Genomic DNA, 18804 nt, shown 5'->3' on the forward strand with positions numbered 1-18804 from the left:
ACAATTTATGGCGGAATTTGTGTTTATATAAGACTTATTTGTGCCAAATTTCATCGTGATATTATTATTTATAAGCGAATTGTTGACATTCGAGTCATTTTTTGAAGGTGACTTTGTATGGGGGTCAGGGTCAAATGAGGCCCGATCATTACGAAAATCGACAGTGTTATTTATTATTATATAGTAGCATATTTGACGTAGTTGTGAGCTAAAGGGCCCAAATCGGAAAGAACGGTTGTATGGGGGCTAGGGCAAATATTGGGCGGATCCTTATAAATTTTATTTTCGGGATTTATATTTATGTAAAACTTTTTTGTGCCAAATTTCATAGTGATACTAGTGTTTATAAGTGAATTGTGATGTCCACAATCAAGTCATTTTCTGAAGGGGGCTTTGTATGGGGTCTAGGTTCAAATCAGGCACGATCATTACAAAAATAGGCAGTATCACTTAGAAAAAAAAAAGCGTACATGCCTAATTTCATCAAATTATTTTAAAAATTGCGACGTGTAGCGTGTGCACAATGTTTAAATGGACACAGAGACGGACGGATGTACATAGCATTATTTTTGGGTGTTACAAACGTCAGCATAAACGCATAATACCCTCCCCACTATAGTGGTGTAGGGTATAATTATTAATTAAAGAACTAGTTACATAACCGTTCCAAAGAACGAGTGTCGACCCCATAACGCTTCTCCAGAACCAGTTTATTGGCCTCAACGTCAAACTAGAACGAATACAGGCTAAAAACATGCGTTCTAGAACTGGTTGTGCAACTAATAAAATTTTTCCTGGGAAGTAAGAAATTATAGTTATGGTTGATAATGAGTATAAATTAGAAGTGCCCAAAAAATATAGATTTTATTTGGATGGGTCTTATTTTATATATTAGCGTCTATAACTTGTGTAAAACTTTTGCCCAATTGGATAACGGGGACGCGTGCCAGAAATCGATTAAAATGAGTTAAATTTGGTAAATACTTAATAGGACCTTTTTGATTTTTTCAAAAATTATGCAAATCTTCTATATAAATAAAAATCAATTGTCGTTCGTTGGTAATTGCATCAGTTGAGAACGGCTAGACCGATTTGGACAATTTTTTTACTGAAATGTTCGTCATAGTCCAACTTAGGTTTTTACGGAAAGAAAAATTGACAACGCCCACTTTTACGCACACTTTTTTCGATTTATCTAAAATCGGAAAACGGCTGCACCGATTTGGCTAAATTTTTTATTTAAATGGTCGTAGTAATCTAATTTAAGTTTTGACTGAAAGAAAAATTTACCACGCCCACTTTTTTCGATTTATCTAAAATCGGAAAACGTCTGCACCGATTTGGCTAAATTTTTTAAAACATGTTCGTAGTAATCAAATTTAAAGTTTTACTGAAAGAATAATTGACCACGCCCACTTTTACGCTCACTTTTTTCGATTTATCTAAAATCACAAATCGAACATAAACATTTTTTCTAATTTGGTCAGGACAACGTCTGTCGGGTCAGCTAGTTGATTATATTTTCTTAACATTTAGACTAAATCTTATATCATCTATCAGTTAATTGTGTGTAACGTGATGTGACAAAAGTAGACTTTTCGGTGGGAAATGCATACATACAACTAAAAGAAAAAATTTAAATTTTAAAAAATTAAATTCTTAAAATGAAAAATAAAAATTTATATTTTTTTTATAAAATCAATTTGCACGACTACGATTGAAAAATCGAAGAATGCGTTTTCGATGAAACGCCTTAATAATTTTTTGTATAATATACATATGTACATATGTATGTAATAAAAACATGTTATTAAAAACGTATTAGTAAGCTTTAAAAAGGTCTATCAAATCTTTACCTCCCAAATTTTAAATGTGTATTTTGATAGTAATGAATTTGTATAATATACTGATCCTAAGAAAATCTAAATCGAAAACACATTAAATGAAACATGTAATGTTTTGTTCAGACCCTCTTAAACGTAATCACTTCAAAATACATATTTAGTAGTTATAGAAAAAGAGTATGTAACCCATTAAAATTAAATTTAAAAGATTCAGGCCAGGCAAAAAAAAAAAATTAACTCTTCTTACTTTCGTAAAAACTTGCAGTGGAGATCATTACTATTTTTATAATATTTTGTATATGCATGTGTGTAGTGGATTTTAGATAGCAAAACTACTCTAGCCATCAATATATTGAATAATTTTCATTGAACATTTAAAATGAAAATTTGTTTCAATAATAAATGAACATCAGTCTAATACATAGATATTTGGAAACCATTTCATCTTAATGATGTTTATGTTTATTGAATGATTGAAATTTAAATGACTTAGGGGTAAGATTCGAATGCATTTGAAATTATGAAGGTGGAGATTTGTTGAACATTAATTGTTTTCAAACACTAATTATATGTGTAGAATGTTAATCATTTGTGCAGTCCCACAATAGGTAGGCTTCATTTGTAATAATTTAAATGATACAAAAGTATATAAATTGCTTAATGTTAATTTGTTAAAATAATATACATTGATGTACATTAGAGTTTCCCGAGGAACAGCCTATTTAAGAATCTCATGTAGGCATCGGTGCGTATTAATATACTGAACACGAAAAATATTTTTTTAAGAGGCCAGGTCCCTAGCAGCGATTAAAAATTAGTACAATATGTTTTAAAAATTGTTCTGCAAACTTTTGGAAATGGATCTCAAAAATTCCGTAATCAAATTAATCTATTAAGTTGATGATTGAATCAGTCAAATTTATTAATTTAAAGGATTACTTTACTTTTAATAATGCCTTGAGCATTTACAAAAAATATCACTTGGTTGTCACGTTTGAAAAAATAAAGTGATTTAAAATAGTTTAGAATCTTGAACTTCTTATGCCTAAAATACTTATTATTGACTATTTATGAATCATAAACATTCTTTCCGTAGATATTAAAATAAAATATTAAAATAATATAGAAAAAAACAAGATAGAAAATAGGCCAGAAAAATTTTTTATATCAATTAAAAATTTTATCCAATTTTTAAACTTAAGTTTTAAATATCGAACACTTATCAACAAAATTATGATATCAATTATGAAATTTGTAAAAAATACTTTTTTTCAATGCAAGAAATAATTAAAATAATTAACATCAATAATTAAACTAAAATTTAAAATTAATTAATTCTTATTTATTTCATTATTCAAATTAATTAAACAGTTTGGTTAAAAATTTATTAAAAATAAGTCGATGATTGAAACAAGCAAAGTATTAATTGAATGCTCACAACGTTAATGAAGTGTTAAAGGTAAAGACCTTTAATGCGTAAACACTCTTAAAAATATCACTTTGTTGTCGCATTTTAACAAATAAAGTTCTTTATACATTTTGAAATAGTCATAATATTTTAACTTCTTATGCCTAAAATATTATTGACAATATAAAAATTATAAACATTATTTGCATTATATACAAAGAAAATAATAAAAGAAAATATCGAAACAAAAAAGCAAAATAAAACAGAAGGCTAGAAAAACTTATTCAGCTAATTAAAAAATTATTGATTCAATTTTTAATTGAATCAATAATTTTGTAAAATTACATTTTGTAAAATTACATTTAAAAATTACATTTACATTTAAATGTAAAATTACATTTAAAACAACGAGGTAATTAAGTCAAACAATAAAAATGTTTGAAAAGAGATCACTTTTAATGTGTTTGTGCATACTGTCATGCACAAGGACGTCTTAAGGTATGCTGGGGCCCGTCTGAAAAGTTAAAAACGGAAAATATTTTTATTTATGTTACGATTTTATACATACATACATAGCCAGGCGCGGATCCAGCTCGAGCTGGAATTTTGATGATCGATTTAAAATCGTTAAATGTTGATGTATGTAAATTATTTAGCAAATTATTCTGACTGAAAGAGTTTTTGAGAGTGATTAGTTTCAATTCTATAACAATAACTTACGCATGCAATTTTTACAAATATAAAAAATACCATAGCAATTCCTTGTAGAGCATGAACAGATGTTACGGAATATAATATTATTTTTTCGCGATCGTGAAAAAAGTTCCCGAACCTAACGCGATTAAGTTTTGTATAAATATTACTTTTTCTAAACGCGAAAAATATATATGTAAGTATTTTTTGCCAACAGTTCTAAATTTTTATTACATTATCTTAGAGCGGGGTTTTGAGATGGCAATCAAATGCCAATTAACAATCAGATTAGTTAATCTAAAAATAAATTTAATCTTATGTTAATCCCCTTTGATGTTTTTGAGTACAAGATTAAACTTCGCAGTGTTGCCATACAAAACAATAGAAAACTTCACTGTTTGTTATCAAAACAATGCATATTTTATAAAAAGAAGAAGACAATTGTAAATTTAATATGAAAATTAATGAAAACTTAAATTAAAAACAAAAAAAATGTATTTTGAAGTGTCCATAATTTATACTAATCAATAAATAGAACATTTTAATGTTTATATTTATAAAAATTTTATTAATTTTTTTGCATCAGCTGTTTACACTTTTGCATTTCGTGCTTAAGATTAAACCACCTCCATTGGGCGCTTAAACTTGCAAACAAAATTAACTAATTGAGTACTCAAAAACATCTTTCGAGGATTAATTTTAATTTAATCGCTAATCTTTCACCTAAAGATTGGCCCTTAAAGTGAACCCTGTTATGGAATATATTTACATTTAAAGCTGAAATCTGATTTTAGTAAAATTTGTTGTGAATGAATGAAAACTCTAAATACTTACTGAATTGCGACTACCAATGCACATTAAAGTCTCCTTTAAGTAAACTTTTTTTGATAAAAATTGAATATGCCTAGAAAGCTAAGACTTTTTTTTATACAACGCTATCATTAGTTTTCCCAATTTTTTGTATAAGCCTTTAGATGATGTAGCAAAGTTTATGTTTTTATGTATATTTTTCCAGATTTTTTTTTTTATTATTTAATACCATAATTTTTGTACGAATCTACCATTTAATATAAAATTTCTGAAAATGTTCTTTTACGATACTAAATATGCTATAGTTCTGCATGAAAAGGTGTTATTTTAAATCATCAAAGATTTAATTATGAACGACTTTTTAAAATGCTATCTTTTATAAAAATTAACGTTTTTTTTTTTTGCAATTTTAAAAAGTGAAAAAGTACAATTTTGCCACTGATGGCCTCTAAGCGACCATATGCCAAAGATACTCTGAAATCTTGTCAATAACACCAAAATTAAAATGTTTTCCTCTTTTTGCCTCTGTGGTGCTTACTTTTCTAACGCTCCATGATATGAAAATATTTAGATTCTATTTAAAATCTTATTACACAAGTTTACAAATTAATATTTTTTGTTTGCTCATGGAATGAATCATATGTTTTTGGAAAAGATAATGTCCGGTGGTTAATTAACAATATCTTATACGTCAAAATATTGAGATAAAAAGGTTTTTGTTAAGCATCCTTCTTCGGCAGTGATGGAAAAATATTTTAAAATGGGAAGTGATTTTTGGCTGCTTGCACCTGTTTTGGAAATCTAACAATCAACTCAGAAAAAAATTCAATAATAGCTCTGCTCAATAACAAAATGCTGTTACTAGTTAGTAACAATTGTTACTGGGAAAGCGTTCGTTAACTCAAAAAACTTGCAAGAAGAGCAAAACCCAAGAGCGTAAACATTTTCTCTCGTTGCAAGTTCTATTTTGTACTAGTACCACTGTTGCCAACTTTTTTCCCAAAAATATCGCTAAAGTCGACTCAAAAATAGCTAGAAAATAGCTAAATTCAAGACATTTTGAAAAAATTAGCGATAAATCGTCAAAATAATATTTATTATATGATTCTGAAAAGAAATAGCTAAAAAAACTAGCTAAATTTTTCAGATTTTTTATATTATTCCAAAAAGTCAGCGATTTATCACTAAAATCTATATACATACATAGGAATGGGATAGTGATACAAACACATCTTATAATAAACATATAAGAGAATTTTTTTTTATGTTAAATATTTTCACTTTGGGTTAGGAAAAATGTCAAGTTGAGGTTCATTTCGATATGCGACCCTATACAGATTGCTTTAGAAATGTTGTAAAGATAAATTGAATTTCGAAATGCTGGCCTTTATGGATCGATCCTTTATTTTCGGCATAAGAGTATTATTTATTTTTCTATTACAATACAATTACAAATTATATTCTAACCTAATTTACCGAGCAGGGTTACGATAACCATACGACCGTTGTAGTGTAGCAGACCAGGATCTCTGCTGGGAATCGAACCCACAACCCCCAGACTGACAGGCTAGCACACTACCAACTAGCTTACCGGGGCACCCAAGATTATTATTATACACTCCTTTTGTGGGAAGTTTATCTGCAATATCGATATGCGGCCCTATACGCCTTAGAAATGTTGTAAATTTTTAGGACTTTATGGATCGATCCTTTCGTCACTTATTTCTAATGTTCACTAATTTTTAGAATTATGGTAAATTTTATTATCATATCACTCATTTACTAATAGACTAGAATAATTAAATATTCGTTTTTTAATTGAGTACAATAAAATATACCCCTTTTAAAGTTTTTCGTATAACTTTACCTGTACGCACAAATATTTGCTCCTAATTATGTTTTTCAGAACATTCAAAATAAGTACATTGAATGCATATTTTTATATACATACATATATGTAAATATCGTCATTCGTAGCAACTTTTAAGCGATTTTATCAAAATGTAAATGAATAAAAAATGCCTTAAAATCTAAAGAAAAATCGCTAGATTTCCCGCTAATAGCTAAATAATATTTTTCCCCGCAAAATGGGATTAAAATCGCTAGATTTGACGAGAAAATAGCTAAATTGGCAACAGTGACTAGTACTACTAGTCTTTTGTTAACCTTTTTGCCAGCCAACAATTTTATGTCTGTTCAATAACTAAATATTGTTACTAATTTTCACAAAAATATTTGAAATTTGTATTGAAATGCAAAAACAATTTGTGATAATTTTTAACAATTTTTTGTTAATGAACAGGCATTTTGTGTTTCTTTTAAAATAAAAATGTTTGCGAAGTAAATTATTTCGATATTACGTAAAATGCAGATGCTTTTAACCATTTTGGAAGCTTTAATTCTAGTTTAAAATCCAAATTTGTAAAAATATCGACGGTTTTGTTTTCTTGCAAGTTTTAACTAGTAAAGCGTTTATTTACTTTTTACTAATTTTGAGAGTAATTTACAAATTTTGATTCGTTAACTCAAAAAACTTGCAAGAAGAGCAAAACCCAAGAGCGTAAACATTTTCTCTCGTTGCAAGTTCTATTTTGTACTAGTACTACTAGTCTTTTGTTAACCTTTTTGCCAGCCAACAATTTTATGTCTGTTCAATAACTAAATATTGTTACTAATTTTCACAAAAATATTTGAAATTTGTATTGAAATGCAAAAACAATTTGTGATCATTTTTAACAATTTTTTGTTAATGAACAGGCATTTTGTGTTTCTTTTAAAATAAAAATGTTTGCGAAGTAAATTATTTCGATATTACGTAAAATGCAGATGCTTTTAACCATTTTGGAAGCTTTAATTCTAGTTTAAAATCCAAATTTGTAAAAATATCGACGGTTTTGTTTTCTTGCAAGTTTTAACTAGTAAAGCGTTTATTTACTTTTTACTAATTTTGAGAGTAATTTGCAAATTTTGATTTTACTCTCTCGTTGCAAGTATTTACTGGGAAAGTAAATGAACAGACCTAATATAAAATTTTTTATGTTTTCAAATAAAGTGTGGGTCATTAATGATCTTGAATTGTAAAAAAATTGAAAAAGTATATACAAATTTGTATTTAGATCTAAATATTTTACAAATTTCTGTAAAAAATATAAAAGTGTGTGTACTTTTTGAGTAAAAAGGAAACTCTTTTCAAAACAGTTGAAAAATATTAAATCGGTTATGAAAATTTTGAGATACATTTTTTTTAGTCTGTCTAGTCAAAAGAAAAACGTTTCTTTCCAATATCTTCCGATTTTTAGGGTATATTGAAGATTCTTTTCAATTCAATTCAATTTTATTATCCAAAATTTTCCATTTTACATATAGCTCTTAAGACTAAATTTACATTTTCACTTTTCCCTTACATACCAAGGGCCTATCATATTATTTCAAATTTTACATATTTATAGCCGTGCTATTAAAATAGTCCTTCATATATCAATTTCATCGCAAATGAAGAATCCTTAAAATTCTCCGAAAAAGGGAAAAAAGAGAAGCTCTTCACACTTACAAACTAATACTAACACTAACAATAAAATAACTTAAAAATAGGGAAGATAATCATATACAAAGTAGTGTAGAAATATTTACAGAAGAGAAGTGGGAGAAAAAAATATATTTACAAAAGAAGAGGCCAAAGGCCTATTGTGCAGTATTATATACATACTATATTATCAATGTCCAAAGTACTTATTCTCCTATGGTAGAAAAGTAGGTTTGCACCCTCGTGAAGAAGACCAGCTTCTATCAAGGACATAAGTCCCACCGGGGACATATATCTCGAATTGCCAACAGCCGTAATTTCCCTGCCCTCTCAAAACATTCCTGGACTAGACTGTTCTAGAGAACGAGCCTTTGACAAAGCTAATCCAGTCATGAACGCATCTATCCGTTCAAAGTCAATCGACCTATATATTGACCTACATGGGGGTCTACGAAAAACGCCATCACGTCCCCTTCTACGTCTCAGCCTTTCCATCTGCCTTTCCATCTGTGCAAAAGATATTCCGAACAAAATAGGAAAGGCGTAGGACATGAGAGGACGTATTACCTGTTTATAGAGTAGTAATCCTACACTCCAATCAAGGCCCTTTCCATGGCCAAGTATCCCCAGTATGTGGTCAACGTGACGATAGAATTCAAAGATCTCGTGGAATACCACTCCAAGATACTTCACCCTGTCCGATACAGGAGAAGGGATGAATGGCCTACTGTTCGGATACAGGTATTTACGTCTGCCCTTTATAATGACAGCAACCGATTTCTTCACATTTAGGTGAAGTCCCCACTTGGAAAAGTATTCCGCAAGCCTGGCAAATATATGTTCATCCGTGCATTAACCGTACTGGCCCTCGGTCCCGATGCCGCCATGAGGATATCATCTGCATATAAAAGCAGAAGGTCGCCTTCAGAAGGCCGGGGGATATCACTTATGAGGACATTGTACAATACAGGACCCAATAAAGAACCCTGAGACACTCCCGCAACCACCGACCTCTCACCGGATCGGGAATCTCCTACTCCCACGCAAAATTTCCTGTCCCTTAGAAAATCAGACACCATCCTACACAACCCTCTGTCGGGACCCTTGTCCAAAAGCTTATAGACAATGCCATCCTGCCAGGCAGTGTCAAAAGCTTTCTCGAAGTCGAGACTCACCGTTATCGTTTTGAATATTCTTTTATGGTGCTACTATTTTATAACTAATTTTTTTATAATTCCCAAAATGTAATTCAATTGTTCCATTTTTGCCAGTCTTGAAGCCCCATTTCATCATAGCTGATGTCAAAGTTTTTGATATAATATTACAACCATTATGAAAATCATTAATACGTACGGATATCGCTAATTCTAATCATATTTTTTTTAACAAACCCATAATACCCTCCCCAGTACAGTGATGTAGGATATAACAATACTTTTTCTAGTAGAAAAGTAAGTTATCTCTTCATCGAATTCCACTTATTTTTGTGCTTAAAGTATTTACTGGGTAAATATGCATATCGATGTTTTAAAATAAAATTTAAAAATTGGTCCAGTTGACGAACGGTCATAATTTTGTGCAACCAAAGAATATATTCTTTTTCTTTTTATAAAAAGTGAATTGCCTCTTAATTTCCTCAAAAACATTAAGTAAATCTTTTAAATTTATGAATTATATTAGCTTCATGAGATCCAGTGAACTAGATAAAAATACAATTTATTTAATGACAAATAGGTACAAATTTATTTCGATTGTTCTTTTTATACACTTTGGACTTTTACGTGTTAAAGACAAATATAATCTATTTATGTATGTGCACTAAGGATGCGTGTGAGTTTTATGAATTCGATATGCCTTCATTCTTATAAATGCGCACGCGACTGGTGTATGCAAATACGATTGTGTATTATTTTTAAAATCCAATTTGTTTTGGAAAAAGGATTAAGAAATTGTATTGACTCCCATGGATTGTGAACTCAAGAAAAGGGAAAACAAGTTTTAATAAAATTCATTTAATATGTTAAAACTGGAAATATCTTCAAACAAGTATGTATTCTGTGAAGTGTAGGGTCAAATATGGACTCATGAAATTTGATAGGGCGATTCGAAGTGAAAAACATATTTCCTACACTTACCTTCACATTTCGTTATGCATCGGGTGACATTTTAATAGCCTAAATATTTGTTAATAAATTTATAACATCTTAGTCCAGGAGTATTTATCTAACTTACCGGGTAAGCATGAAACTAATGTGGGATCTATATAAACTTTAATTTCTTTTGCGGTGATTAACTAATTATTTTTGTTAATCTTCTGCTTGTTAAAAGGACGCTCTAAACAATTGGGCTATAACAAACCCAAATTGTTTCGTTTTTTAGCAGTAATTACCAATACTGCTAAATGAAATAATGGGAATGATAATGATCTCCAAGTAATGTATGAAATAACCACTGACCATTGCCAAAAATTTCAGATTTTTTTTTTTTGCTAGGGATATAGAGAACCGGCTATAATTTGTTTAATGCATAATTATGACAGATTGAGTGCGCTGGAATCAAAATGTGATTTTAATATATACATATGTATATGTATTCTGGGTCGTCGTTAGATTTTGATACGATCATGCCATATCTGTCCATCTATCTGTTGAAATATGTGGGATCCAAACGGAAAGATCCTGGGAGCTGAATATTTTCTTAAATATTGCCTATATGTACTTAGTATTGTTTAGTATTGGAAATGAGCAATATCGGTCCACGTGTCATAACATTCATATATATGTTAATTTGACAGAAATTGCGAAGACATTTTGCATAAGTTTTATGTACCCAGAAATTATATTGTACTGTTTGGCGGACACTGATAGCTAGCAGAAATTCGATATAACAAATTTTATTGAAATTAAAAATTTTTTAATACTTTATTAGGACCCTAACCCTCATATAATGTCGTTACTGACAAAAAAACTTTGTATGAACCAAATTTCTTTACAATTAATTTTTTTAATTTTAATTTTTGCTATTACGATAAACAATTATTTGTTTTAAGCATTAATCACATTTTTAAATTCTTAGAACACAGTTCGTAACCCATAAAAAAGTGCAACTCCACTCGGAGACCATAAGGTCCATTGTGAAAGTACTTTATAGAAAGTAAAGATCCAAACATGTAATAAAATATAAATTTTGATGCTAATAACTTTAAAAACAGCTTATTTTTTCATATACATATGTACTTTCATAATATGTATGTATATTATGTATCTTTGATTATGTCAAAAATGTTTATTAACTTCAAATGTTTTTTAACAACACAAACAGAGTACAACTGCAACAACATTATTCAATATAAAAAAATTTTAGTGTGAGAACATAAATGTTTTTTAAAAACAGTCTACAAAGCTAATAAATGGGTAAATTGTGACATCCGTCCGAAAATTAGTTTGAATTAAGGCACATGATCTAATGGTGGGTATATAAGATTCGGCATAGCCGAATATAACACTCTTACTTATTTCAGTTTTTTTATTTTAATACGTTCCGCGGATCACTGTATAAATACGTTAAAAATTAAAAATATAATCTTTTATAAGAACTCTACCCATAATGCTAATTTTTGGCACAAAGAACGCCTTTAACAAGAAGTACAAATATTGTAATATTCAGACTTAAATTTGTGCTGATGTACATGTTTTACAATGTTTAATAATATTTTTTAAAGAACATTTAATCGAGTATTTTAAAACTGACGTATGCACATATACATGTAAATATAAAATGATATAACAGATATTGATTAACCAGTATTTGGAAAATACTTAATTTAAAAAATTTTAAGACAGTTCCCGTCAGGTTTAAATGTCCGCTTCAGACTATACTTAAGTTAAAATCGTTAATGGCCTTAAAACTAAAAGTTATGAATTACTTTAGATTTCACCACCAAAAAAAATCTGTCCCAGAGAGTTGATTCTTTAATGCGCAATGAGTATAAGAGACATAAATCAATTTTTTCACTTTTAAATTATTAAACGAAAAATAATTACATTTATGTATACGTATAAAGTTTCAATACGAGGTATTTAAATAAAATATTTCTAAAAATAATACCAAAAACGTATTAAGAGAAAGTATAGAATATTAAGAGTGTATTCTACAAAAAAATTCTCTCCGCTAATGGCGGAGCATCCATGGATTTTTTATAAAGATATGTAATAATTCCCAGAAGCTAAACTTCCGTATCCCTCTTAGCTAATGGCAAGAGAATTTTGTTTGTCAACGAAAACACATACCAAATCTCATGGTTAATATTTACAAGTCTATAACGCATACTTTTGCATACATATGTAAGTATGTATGTATGAATGTACCTACGAAAGTATGCACAAAAATATGTATATGTATGTATGTGTAGATTTCCAAAGCAATTGCGATTCGGTTAGACAACGATTGAACCATTCGGCATAACCAAGAGCGTTATACTCTTGAGCCAAACAGAAGTATGTACCAGCAACAGACTATCCAGCAGCATACATAGATATGTATGTATGTACGTCCATATAGCAACATTTTTATATATGTACATGTATGTATGTATGTACATATGTACATGAAGTACGTTTGTAGCTTTATTATTACATTGAGTAGAGTGGGTGGAGTGATTTTATAGAAAAATAAAGATATGTACATTAGACTAGTTTGACTTAGCTTTTATCGAATTTCGAAGAGCGCGGTTCCAATTAGATTTAACTGCAAAGTCATTGCAATTTGGACTTAAAAAATCATATATTTTGAGTTCTATCATAGGTTTTTATAATTTGGAATAAATATTAAGTTATATACATAAGTATGTATTTAATATATTTTCGTTAATAGAAGTATATTTATATTTTTTTTAAATTCGGACCACTAAAAAATAATGTATCCGAGGTATATTCGAATTTGGAACCCTTGCCGTGATATACATACTTATGTATGGAAGTAAGTATTTATGTGTATGTGCGATATAAAATACACTTATGAATGTGTATGAAAAAAGGAATTAACGAATCTGGATTTGGGACGGGGGGTGTACTTATATGCCTTTAAGGCAGTAAGTAACGGACCAAATACTATACACATACATACATACATAAATACAACAAATTCTTTCATAGATATGTATTTTATTATTCATATTATGTATGTATGTATATATGTTGTATATGTATGTATTAACATTAAAATAAGTACATACATGCATACACATATGTATTTACGTGCACTTATTAAAGTATGTATGTTCACTTATTGTACATATTTAGATGTTACAGATATTGAATCAAGGTGGCTATGTTGCAACAAAACAACGCAGCAGATATTCGCCATTTGTATTATACTGATGTTTCTGTTTATTTCTGCTACTGATGCTGAATTCATTCTTGTTTTAACATTGCGAATGTTTGTATCTGCTTGGACGACAAGCGAGTAGAATAAAATATAAAATATACAGACATACATACAAATGCATTATATCCCTAATGTACATGTGCATGTACATATGTATATCCTACATACTCATGTAAGTACGGAGTTACTGAGATACATACATACATACATACATTGTATATGCATGTTTGCATATATAAAATTGCTTCGGCCAAAGCAAATATTCCCAACAAGCACCGATTCTCCTCGGGTCACAACTATAGGTATGCGGAAGATTAAATAACCGACGCACCAAGGCATTATTGTCCCCTCTTTTTCCATCTGATTCTATGTTAATATACTCATACATATACGTATGGAATATATGTACATATGTATATATGTACGTAACATAACATCAACACTAACATCGTATTTTATCTTCCTACCAACACTTCACTCCCACTCCTTCCCTGCCACCCAGACGACCCAAGCACTAATACATTTGAAGAATACACTAGATTTATTTGTATGTAGGTAAGTGTATCTGTGGGTGAGGAGTATATCGTTTTTAATAATGGGTATGTATGTATCTTAGGTGATGGAGTCTGTACGCACACAAAAAACTAAAAATTTCAGCAGATGCTGAGAAGGGTACACCCCCAGGTTGTACATAGCCAAAGGCTGGGTCCTGGTTGCATTCGCACCGAAACTCTTAACGCGTAAGTTTGCTAAATTTTCTTGGATTAAACCGCAAAGAAATACGGAAGTTTTCTCCAAATATTATTATAAAAACAATATGTTGTGCAAATAAAGTGAGTTCCTTTGCATTACAGCAAAAAAGAACAACAAAACATAATAGAAAAAATACAATACACAAAAGGATACGGAAATAAACTCTTATTTTGTTATTTTCAACTACAAGTTAATTGTGTCCAACGCCATTGACTCTATTTAAAAATAATAATAAGTTCTTGTTTAATCTAAACAAAGTATTATTTTCGTTTGTTTGTGTAGATTAGTGTTTTTTATTTTAAAATTTTTCTAATTTCACTCTGGATTTCGCAAGTAATTTTCGAAGAAAGGTGAGTCATTGTGGTACAGTACGATTAGAATCAATAAAACTGTTTTAAATTTTTTACACATATTTGTGTAATTATTGCAGGAATTTGACATGTCATTCCTGGCCACCTTAGATGCCAACGCATGGCAGGTAATTTGAATTATTACATTTAACAATTCGAAGTACATACATACGTATATACAAACATATTATACAAAGTGAAACATGTTGTATATATAATTTAAAATTGGAATTCTTGCTCAAAATATTTCCGACGGATATTTTATTTTTATTTTATTTTTACTAAAAACATCCTAATTGAATGAAAACTATAATGAAAAGAAAAGAGTTTTAATAAATATTTTTAAATTTACTTTAATACATAGGCTTATAAAAATACACTTTTAATACTCAGAACAAAATATTGGATAATTTGTTATTATGTTTAAAATTTTTACACACACATTATATAGTTTAATAGTTTAACATTTACAGTTTTCTGTTGATGATAGTTAACAGGATACTGTTTAGATTTTTATTTAAATATAAGAAATATTTAAACATGCCAAGATATATTTTTATCGCAATTATGAAATTAATGCCATGATATCTTAGTTGTTGACTCAGTTAATTATTTGATATTAAATATTAGCCGATGTTGTTGGCCACGAAAATTTTTAATCCGACGCGTCGGTCGTACGGAAATCAATAGCTCCTACTAATGGTTCAACTACAGATAATATAAGAATGTTAGGTTAGCACGCAAACGTGCCAGGTCCATATCAGTAAATTTTACAGAAAATGCTAAAAACGTTATATGTATGTATATTTTCTTATTGTTGATATTATTAAAATTGTAAACACAGATCCAAAACAAAAGAAAACAAGTTAGAGTGCTATAGCCGACTATATGGCTTTATGAGTTAATAAAATATGTACGTTTAAGTGATTATCGGAAGTTGACCATATATGGGAGCTATGGCCAATTACGGGCCTATCCGGAAAAAAAATCGTGGAGTGATTGAGACATATACAAAACATATTCGTGCCGAATTTTTTCTCGATAGCTTTATTTATCAATGAAATATGCTCGTTTAAGTAATTTTCGAAAGTGGACCTTATATGGGAGCTATGAGCAATTAAGGACTTATCCGGAAAAAAATCGTAGAGTGATCGGTAGCTTTATTTATCAATGAAGTGTGCGCGTTTGAGTGATTTTCGAAAGTTGACCTTATATTAGAGCTATGACCGATTGTGGACTGATTCGAAAAAAAATCGCTAAATGATTTATATATATATATAACATATTCCTGTCGAATTTTATCCCAATTGCTTTATTAGTTAATGAAATATGAGCGTTTAATGGATTTTCGAAAGTGGACCTTATATGGGAGCTATAACCACTTATGGACCGATTCGGAAAAAAATTGGTAGAGTGATTTATACATGCATAAAACATATGCATGTCGAATTTTATCGATAGCTTTATTTATCAATGAAATATGCGCGTTTGAGTGATTTTCGGAAGTGGACCTTATATGGGAGCTATGGCACAATGATAACCGATACAAATCTACGTTTGTAGTATGATTCATATTTTATTTATATGTGCAAAATTTTAAGTTAATATCGATATATTTGAGGAAGTTATTAACGATAAATCCATTTCCGGAAATATGTACCTTTGTATGGGGGTTATGGGAAATTTTGGATCGATTGTATTGATTTTCAACGTAATTAATCTCTGGGTAAAAAAATAACGTGTGACAAAATTCATCGAATTATCTTTTGTAGTTTCTGAGAAAACGACTTAAAAACAAGTAAGAGTGCTATATTCGGCTATGCCGAATCTTAAATACCCTCCACCAGCAAGCTACTTTTAATTAAAACCCATTTAGCTATCTAATTTTTAGATAACTTGGCTACATTTTTGTTTCCGTATTGAGAGTACTAACATTTATGCATATCGTTAGCTTAGTACGCAAACGTAACAAGTCCACTTTTTATAGAAATTGAGATTTTAATGCAGAATCGTAGCATATCTTGAAATACACATGTTACAATTAAACAATTATCTTATTTTTACTTAAATATGTACTTTTGCTGTGAAATGCAAACGTGCTAAGTCCTTAAAACAATAAAAATATAAAAAGAAAAAGTATTAAGTCCTTATAATTTGCTATTATAAACTCATTAATTAGTCATGTAAAAAGAAATATCAAACATTTTGTACATCAACGTCTAGGAAATAGTGTGTAGTTTGTAAAATCTTCAATTGAGTAAGAAATCATGGAATACTTTTTTAAAATAAGGTAAAAAGTATAAATATTGAATAAAATTAGAGTAATTTTTTTCAAGGGTACTTTATATTGGAGTTACGGTCAAATATGGACCGATACTCATAAACATTTTGTTATATAAAATTTCAAAGCTATACTGATATGTTTCATGCATTTATGAGCGTTAAAATAATTTTCTGCAGGGGATCTTATATGGGGGTTAGGATCAAATAAAGCCTGATGTCCGCCATTCTTTACTATATAATTACTTTACTAAATAATTGAATACAAAAAAAAATAACTTGCTCCAAATTTGATCACGATTACTAACTACTCAACATATTAATTTCTGTTTAATCTCTTTTTCGAGAAGCCACTTGTATGGGGGCTATGAGAAATCGTGGACCTACACTTACTAAATTTGATACACTTCGTCCGAAGGACACAGCAAAATATTTGTGTAAATAATTATCTTCAAAATATAACATATACGTAAGGAAGAAGTTATAAGAAAGTGTGCTAAGTCCAGAAAAAAATAAAAATTCAGAAAAAGAAAATGAGCTAAGTCATAAAAAACCGACATAAGTATTCAGCTGCATTATTTTTAAATTGTTTCACAACCGATATTAAAAAAGGAGAAATCTAAGAAGACTTGTTACGTTTGCGTACTAATCTAGTATGTCGAACTAATTTTTATAAGTCCAGAAAAAATTTTATTAATAGGCCAGTTCGAAAACATGTTAATAGAATGATTTATCTATACACAGAACATACTCATGTCGAATTTTATCCATATATAATCATTTAACAACGAATAAGGTGGTATTAAGTGCTTTACTGGGAGCTAATACAACTTATGGATCCGGAAGAAAATTCCGTAGAATGAATTTTATACACATCTATGTCGAATTTTATCCCGATAACTTTGATTGTTAATGTGCATTTAAGTATTTTATAATAATTTATATGCAAAAAAAAATCAAGTTTAATTTTACTCCAATAGATTGATCAATTAATGAAATATGTGCGTTTAAGTGATTTTCGGAAGTGGACTTTATATAGGAGCTATGACCAATTACGGGCCTATCCGGAAAAATTTCGTAGAATGATTCATATGTACACAAAACATATTTGTGTCGAATTTTATTAACATATCTTTATTTGATAATGAAATATGTGCGTTTAAGTGATTTTTTGAAGTGGACCTTATATAGGAGCTATTACCAAATATGGACCGATCCGGAAAAAAATTGGTAGAATGATTTATATGCTCACAAAACATATTCAAGTCGTACTTTTTTATCAAGATAACTTTATTTGACAATGAAATATGAGCATTTAAGCGATTTTCGGAAGTGGGCCATATATGAAAGCTAAGACCAATAATGGACCGACCTGGAAAAAAGTGATTTATGATTTATATGTACACAAAGATATTCAAGTCGAATTTTATCTCTATAGCTTTAGAATTCAATGAAATATATGCCTTTAAGTGATTTTCGGAAGTGGGCCTTATATGGGAGCTATGACCAATTATGGGCCTATCCGGAAAAAATTTCGAAGAGTAATTTATATTTAGGCAAAACATATTTACCTTATATGGGAGCTATGACCAATAATAGGCCGATCCGTAAAAAAATTAGTACAATGATTTATATGTACACAAAACATTTTCTACTGAGATCTACGTTGATAGCATGATTTCTGTTCATATTATATTTGCATGTACAAAATTTTATGTTGATATCGATATATTTGAGGGAGTTATTAATGATAAACTA

General features: G+C 29.4%; 1 protein-coding gene across 1 annotated transcript in view; it reads left to right on the forward strand.

Annotated features, from left to right (window-relative positions):
• The first annotated feature begins 14530 nt into the window (after window positions 1–14530).
• LOC119600885 (transcription factor AP-2-epsilon) overlaps window positions 14531–18804 on the forward strand; it is a 136921-nt gene continuing 132647 nt past the window's right edge. Inside the window, exons 1-2 of the mRNA XM_037951475.1 lie at window positions 14531–14766; window positions 14847–14894. Of these exons, the coding sequence (XP_037807403.1) occupies window positions 14856–14894 (39 nt within the window). The 5' untranslated portion in view covers window positions 14531–14766; window positions 14847–14855. The remainder of the gene's footprint in view (window positions 14767–14846; window positions 14895–18804) is intronic.

Source organism: Lucilia sericata, unplaced genomic scaffold (genome assembly GCF_015586225.1).
Source record: "Lucilia sericata isolate MDLA Ls3-8-SP2 unplaced genomic scaffold, ASM1558622v1 Contig000005F_arrow, whole genome shotgun sequence".
Classification (NCBI taxonomy): domain Eukaryota; kingdom Metazoa; phylum Arthropoda; class Insecta; order Diptera; family Calliphoridae; genus Lucilia; species Lucilia sericata.